The 6613-nt window shown below is 25.4% G+C and overlaps 2 protein-coding genes across 2 annotated transcripts; both read right to left on the bottom strand.

Moving 5' to 3' along the window:
- Window positions 1-860: 860 nt before the first annotated feature.
- LOC112592043 (actin-like) lies at window positions 861-1229 on the bottom strand. The gene has a single exon (XM_025336007.1). The coding sequence runs from the start codon at window positions 1227-1229 to the stop codon at window positions 861-863; it is 369 nt and encodes a 122-aa protein (XP_025191792.1).
- A 3230-nt stretch (window positions 1230-4459) lies between these two features.
- Window positions 4460-5445, bottom strand: LOC112592042 (actin, muscle-like; the record flags this gene model as incomplete). The annotated part of the gene is made up of 2 exons (XM_025336006.1): window positions 4460-4891; window positions 5206-5445. Coding segments are annotated over 2 exons (657 nt in total), but the record flags the coding sequence as incomplete, so codon positions are not given.
- Between the last annotated feature and the right edge of the window lie 1168 nt (window positions 5446-6613).

Raw genomic sequence — 6613 nt, 5'->3', positions numbered from 1 at the left:
CTTTAATTATTCAATGCAACTCTTTTTAATTTTTTTATATTTTATTTTATTTTTTCAGTTTTTTTCAATTTGTCTATAATAATAAATGTTTATTGCATTTTTTGTCCAAAAATTTCTTTATTTTTTAATGCATATTTTTCAAATTGTTCATGCATATTTAGTTGATTTTTAGTGCATAAGTGCATACATATTCATACATTTTTTAGTGCATAAATATCCTAACCCTACTAATAACATTTCTGTGTATATTACATCAACTTTTACGAAAATCCTAGCAAAGTCAACATTAGTGACATCTCCGAACTTATATAGGCTTCAAGTTATATCATAGAGCACTTTATGAGTTAAATGGAAATAAAAAAATTGAAATTTTTATTATTTTTTTTATCAGTGTAAAGAAAGAAACCATATACTTTTTCTCTAATATAAATATATATTATAAATTATAATAGCTGTATCTTTATATATCTTTGTAAATTTACATAGTTTAAGTACTTTTGTGTCAGTTTTTAAGCTTTTATATTTAGTTTTGTTCAATTGTGTACATATATGACATATTTTTTAAAATATTTACATGCATATTGATCATTTATACTGTCTTTATACATTATTAATGTTGTTTAACCACGACCGGTAGGTAAGTTGATTGGACTCCTGGGTACAATATAATTTAGTATAATAACTGTATTAATTTCATATAATTTTTTACGTGCAGATGTAACTAACCGATCTATAATGATTAGATATCTCGATTACGGCTCTACAGTACTAAAATATTTCAAATTAAAATAAAATACATCGATGAAGAATCGTTGTTTGCTAACACATCATAATTGATATCGAAATTTAAAAACCATCAGTTATTCTTGAATGTTTCGTATGTTCTTGTATTGGATCGCTGCTGCCCCTTTTTCACTGTACTCAGTACTGTCGATGCACACTCGTTGAAAGTACGACGAAGAGGCCAACACGGAACCGCCAATCCACGTGGAAAACTCGCGATCGAGCGGCGCGGTGATCCTGACCTCCGTTCCGGGCAACCCTTCATCAATCATTGACTTCAACCGTTCGGGAAAACCGGAAAACAATGTGTTGCCGCCGGCCAAGAAGATATTATCATACAGGTCGTTTCGTTCATTAGCATAGCAATTGCCAATCGATTCTTGTATCAAACTGTGGATGCCTTCCTTGATGGGTTTATCGAGACGCAACATAGTGGGATCAAACATCGCTTCGGAGCATCGGATACTAAAGATTTTTAGGTAAAGAAAATTTTTTCTGTTCAACCGGTCCGAGTGAAATGTTATATTATTATTAATTATTCGGGTATTATGCTTATTCTACTGTGTATCTGGAAAAATGTCGGTTATAGTTGAGAAAGCTATTTAATAAAATATATCATTACGTTCATATATACTAATTTGATTTGGTCAATACATTTTCCGACCTCTACTTAGGAGAAATTTACAACTTTCTTATCTAATATTTACAAACAAAATGTATACATTTTTAAATTTAAAAATTATAAATTTAATACAATTTACAAAGTTATTATTACTCGTCCACCTTATTTGAAAAGTAAGATACTTATTACTTATATACCAAATACGAAATGTGTAATGGTTAAATCGCATCTAACTTTAAAACACTTTTAATATAATTTTCAGTGGCGGCGCGTTAGGGTAGACAATGAGACATAGTCTACCCAAAAATCCCAAAAATATAAAACAATTTAATTAAAAAAATTAGTTATTTATTATATGATACTATACCTACTATATAAGTATTTTATTTGTTCATAATTTTATAAATAAAATGTTATTTACACTGATTCGTCTCTACAATGTCTGTGTGAGTAACGACTAACGAGTATGACTAAATAATAAATATATATAGTATAATTTTATTTATATCTTATCAATAATTATGTAATCGCTCCGTTGTCGCCGTCAAATCGGTCGAGACATATTGAATTGTGTCTCACTATTGATGACGAGGGCTTATGACATGGTAAACGGGGACGTAGTGGGGTATTACCAAAATTATATGCATGGACGAGACATGTCTCAACGTAATATTTTAGTAATTTAATTGCACATTTGCATTCCGATTGTGGTTAATGGCACACGTTTAATGTTTATCATTTTTTCTTAATGAAGTGATATACATTTAAAACTTAATATGTCAGATATTATTGATATTATTTTAAATAAAGGTCTTGGTTCTTTTTCGCAACAAAACAAAATCGGCGAATTAATTTAAATTATATTCAAATATAGTTATTTTATGTAATTTACTTTTTTTTATGATGATCTAATTTTTAAATAAATTTTATATAACACCATATTATCTTTGGTTGTCTTGTTGTCTACCCTACGAAATTGTTCACGCGCCGCCACTGATAATTTTTATAGTTCCAGTTGTCTGCGTTCTTAAATATTTATTTTCACCCGATTGGACAGTATTCGTGTTTAGGATTTTTAATGTTCAACCGTATAAAGTAGGCTAGAATCATACCTACTTATGTTAGTATTTAAAATATCATAGATACCTCGAGTTAATTTTCACTGAACGTGGTTTACCTTTATTAATAATGTTATAAAGCAATCTCCTAATTTATATTAAATAGGTATTAATAAATGTTTTTAACATTATATTTTATAGGAAATAAACAATTATTAGATGGTGTACCTACAAATAGAATTATTCATTAATTAATGATAATTTATGAAGAATTGTTATTAATTTATTTTTGTCCAAAACATGGCTGTTTTATTAAATTATTATTTGATTATAATATTTAACGGTGAATATATTAATTTAACAACGATAGGGTTTTTTTTAAGTGTGTTATATATTATGCATGATAAGTAGTTAAAAAATATTTCACTCTTACATTTTAAGAATGGTATTTAATAGAAAATCGAATCTTATGTATTTATTATTTAGTATTCCTGTGAGGCTAAAATAGAAAATTCTTAATGTTTTTGAAAATAATCAAGAAAATAAACAAAAAACGGGAATTTTACGCAAAACCAATTTACAGCAAAATCTAAGTTTTTTAATTTAACTAAATGACGAATAAACGTGGTACTTTTTTTTAAGTTATTTATAAGCATAAGAAATTGTCGATACTTTATTTTTATTTTTCAATTTTTGTTAATGTAAATGTTTTTTTTAGGTCAACATTTTTAAAAATTTAATACATACAAGGTTTTTCATATGCTGTTTAACTATAATAAAAAAAAAGCTTGCCAGAAAGTTACATTAATTTTTTATAAGCGTTTAAAGTTTAAATTTGTACATAATTGAATTCATCCGTGAAATAATCATTTTTTTTCTTTAAATAATCTTTGATACTTTTTTGTAATTTAAAAATATAAATAAATACATACGAATAAATGAACGTAACAAATTTTAGATTTTTATTTCTATAGTTGTAAATAACAAAAACTTTAAAATTTAAAACAGGGTTTCTTGTTGGCTATAACTATTTTGAAATATTAGAAACACATGACACAAGTTTTGTTCATAAGCATTTAAAGTTCAAGTTGTTGACAAAAATTCGTCAACATTACGAAAATTCGCAAATTATTTTGTCTCTAACTATTTACAAAATGTTTATACAAGGTTGCTCATAAATATTTTATATAGAAATTAAAAAATCTAAAATAATTTAAAAGCAATTTTTTTTTAATTTCAAATTTGAATGAAATTACATATATACCTATAAATCAAAAACAACAAATAACGATATTAATTATTTTATTATAATTCAAAACGTTATTGTTGGGGACTTAAATATTTAAATATATTATGAATTTTACTATACGTAATGACATTTTCAAAATATGTAGATTTGTTTTATGCTATTGCCTATTTATACCATAAAATAATTCCCTTTATTTTACGGTATGGTGGTATTGACTATTGACTTAAAAACAAATAACAATAATAATTTAATATAATATAATATAAATAAACTATCTATTATAATAACCTAACCGAATTACCTAACAGACGATAATAATATAAATTACTTTAATAACAATGTCAAAAATATATCTTTATTCTTTAACTGGTTTAACTATAGTGACATAGAATATATAGATAATGTCTATAATAGGAGTTAGGACATACAACTTTTACGTTCCTATATTATTATATTTTATACACATAATGATATTTTTAAATGTAATATTTTTGCCAAGCATTAATTCAGCCTATTATATTACTAATAGTAAAATAAATTACTTTATTTAATAGTAATATCAAAAAACATAAAATTATAACGTAGGTAATGATATTTAATGAGCTGGTCGTATCCGCTCAGAATCGCTTTACAATAATATATTAATACATCAATGAATTTAAATTTAATATATTAGTCACAGTGACCCATTCGACATTTACTAATTACTATATAAGCATACAGCAGAGTGGTACCTACTTGCCCAACTTTTTTAATTTAAATTTAAAGTTCATAGTAAAATACTAACGCTTCATTATTGATATTGACTATCATTCCATCTGGCAGCGTGTATCTCTGTTCCTTATGTTTACCAAACGTTGTTAGTTCTTTTTGAAAGTCCATAGCACAATAGCAAAATGTTTCTTTCATGTGTTTTATTTTTTCCCAGTCTCTCTTCGTGGTTAAGCTATAACCTCTGTTATTAACCATTTGCTTAAGGAATTGAGTTAAGTGCCATCCACCGACTGGTATATTTCGCATAGCGTGTGAAATCGAATATCCTTCGTAAATAGGAACGATTTGTGTACTTTGGTACCCAGAATCGACCACCAGACCAGTGGTCTTGCCGCAGCTATATAAAGAAAGTATCGACTTATTCATCAACAACACTTTGGGCACGTTAAACACTTCAAACATGATCTGAAAAGCAATATTAGTCGAAATATAGAACCAGAATACTATAATACTTTTAGTTAATATCTATAAAATATAATGATATTATTAGTCTGTTATTCTGTTTAAAAATTTTTAAATATCTAAGTATTAATTTCATGTTTTCTTTATTAAGTTATACAAACTATTTTATAAAATACTATCAGCAATCTTTAAAGTATTTTTTAGCACACGTTTAAATATTTTAATACCGTTTAGTGTAATATCATTATGATTTATCTTATTGTAATATTACTATATTTAAAAAAAAAAATTGTTTATTTTAATGATTCAATATTAACCTCAAAAAGTTTATCACGACATGAAATTGGATTGTGAGTTGGCTCTGTGTGTAAAATCGCATAATTTTCTGGAGGTACTAACAATTGTTCGTAGTACATATGGAACCAAACGTCTTCCATAGCATCCCAATCAGTAATGATGCAATTTTTTATTGGATCACTGATATTTAAAATACCTTGGTTATCCTTAGCAAATTGACCACCATATATGGGCCTCTGCGAAGATTCTAGCACGACTAGCTAATATAAACGTAAATGATTAACTAATGTACAAACAAGTGAGTATTTAGAATCATTTTTAAATTATGATTAAACTGAAAATGTATTGTTAATAGTTTTGTTTTTTAGTAGGTATATGTGTATTACGGTTTATTATAATACACATAGATAGTATTATATTTTTGTTTTAAGTATTAATATTGATGTATTGAATCTTACAAACAAACACGAACAACTACAAGTTAGGTACAAGTGTATACACAATTTGATAAATGAACCACTTATCTTGTATTCAATTTCAATAATTTTTTCCCATCATACATTTTTTATCAATATTCATAAAAATAAACTAAAAAAATCGAAAATTTAGATTGTCTATGATTAGTTTAAAAGAAGTTAAGATATTTTGATAATGTATAATAAATGAGAACCTAAAATTCAGCGAAAATTTCAAATTTCCGTGATTATTTGTTATTGAACTATGAAAAATAAAGAAATTAATTGAGTGGAAAATTTGTTTAGTGAAAAAAATTCTTCTTTTTCTTTAATCTTGCTTGTTTTTTAATCTAAAAAACTGGAAGTTTTTAATTTTTATCTATTTGAAGAATACACTAGATACAACTTTCCACCAAAAACTACCCTCAAAGTAAAAGGGGGAAAGTAAGTAACTGCTTTACAATACAATAGGTGTGAGTGTATCTCATCCTTGATGAGTGAATAACAGTAATGTGAAAATTTGAATTCAATAATAAATCATTGCATACTGCGAAAAAAAAAAATCAAAAATAGTCCATTAGTCTATTTATTAAGGATATTTTATAACATATTCATATTGCTATTAGAAATACGTTAGTTTTAATTCATTTTTGTCAAAAATACTGTATTGAAAAATATCATTGTTTGTAAAAAATATAATAATATCTATTAGTTAAAAATTTCAAGTACTCAAGAATAATAATTTTAAATTGCAAAAAAAAAATCTATTAAAATCGTTATTTTTTGAATAAATATTATCCAATTTAAGCTTACAATGTTCAATAAAAACTATATTTATCTTATAAGTTTATATATTAATAAAACCATAAATTTTTCATGTTTTAAATTTATATAATAATTTTAATACTAGGTAACAATGTATAATTAGTCTATATTTTAACTTAGATGCCTATCATACTATTTTGGTAGAAAT

The sequence above is a fragment of the Melanaphis sacchari genome, unplaced genomic scaffold (assembly GCF_002803265.2).
Source record: "Melanaphis sacchari strain LSU unplaced genomic scaffold, SCAv2.0 Contig1540_pilon_pilon, whole genome shotgun sequence".
NCBI lineage: Eukaryota > Metazoa > Arthropoda > Insecta > Hemiptera > Aphididae > Melanaphis > Melanaphis sacchari.
Note: the sequence above shows the minus strand (reverse complement) of the source record. Positions and strands in the feature narration are given on the sequence as shown.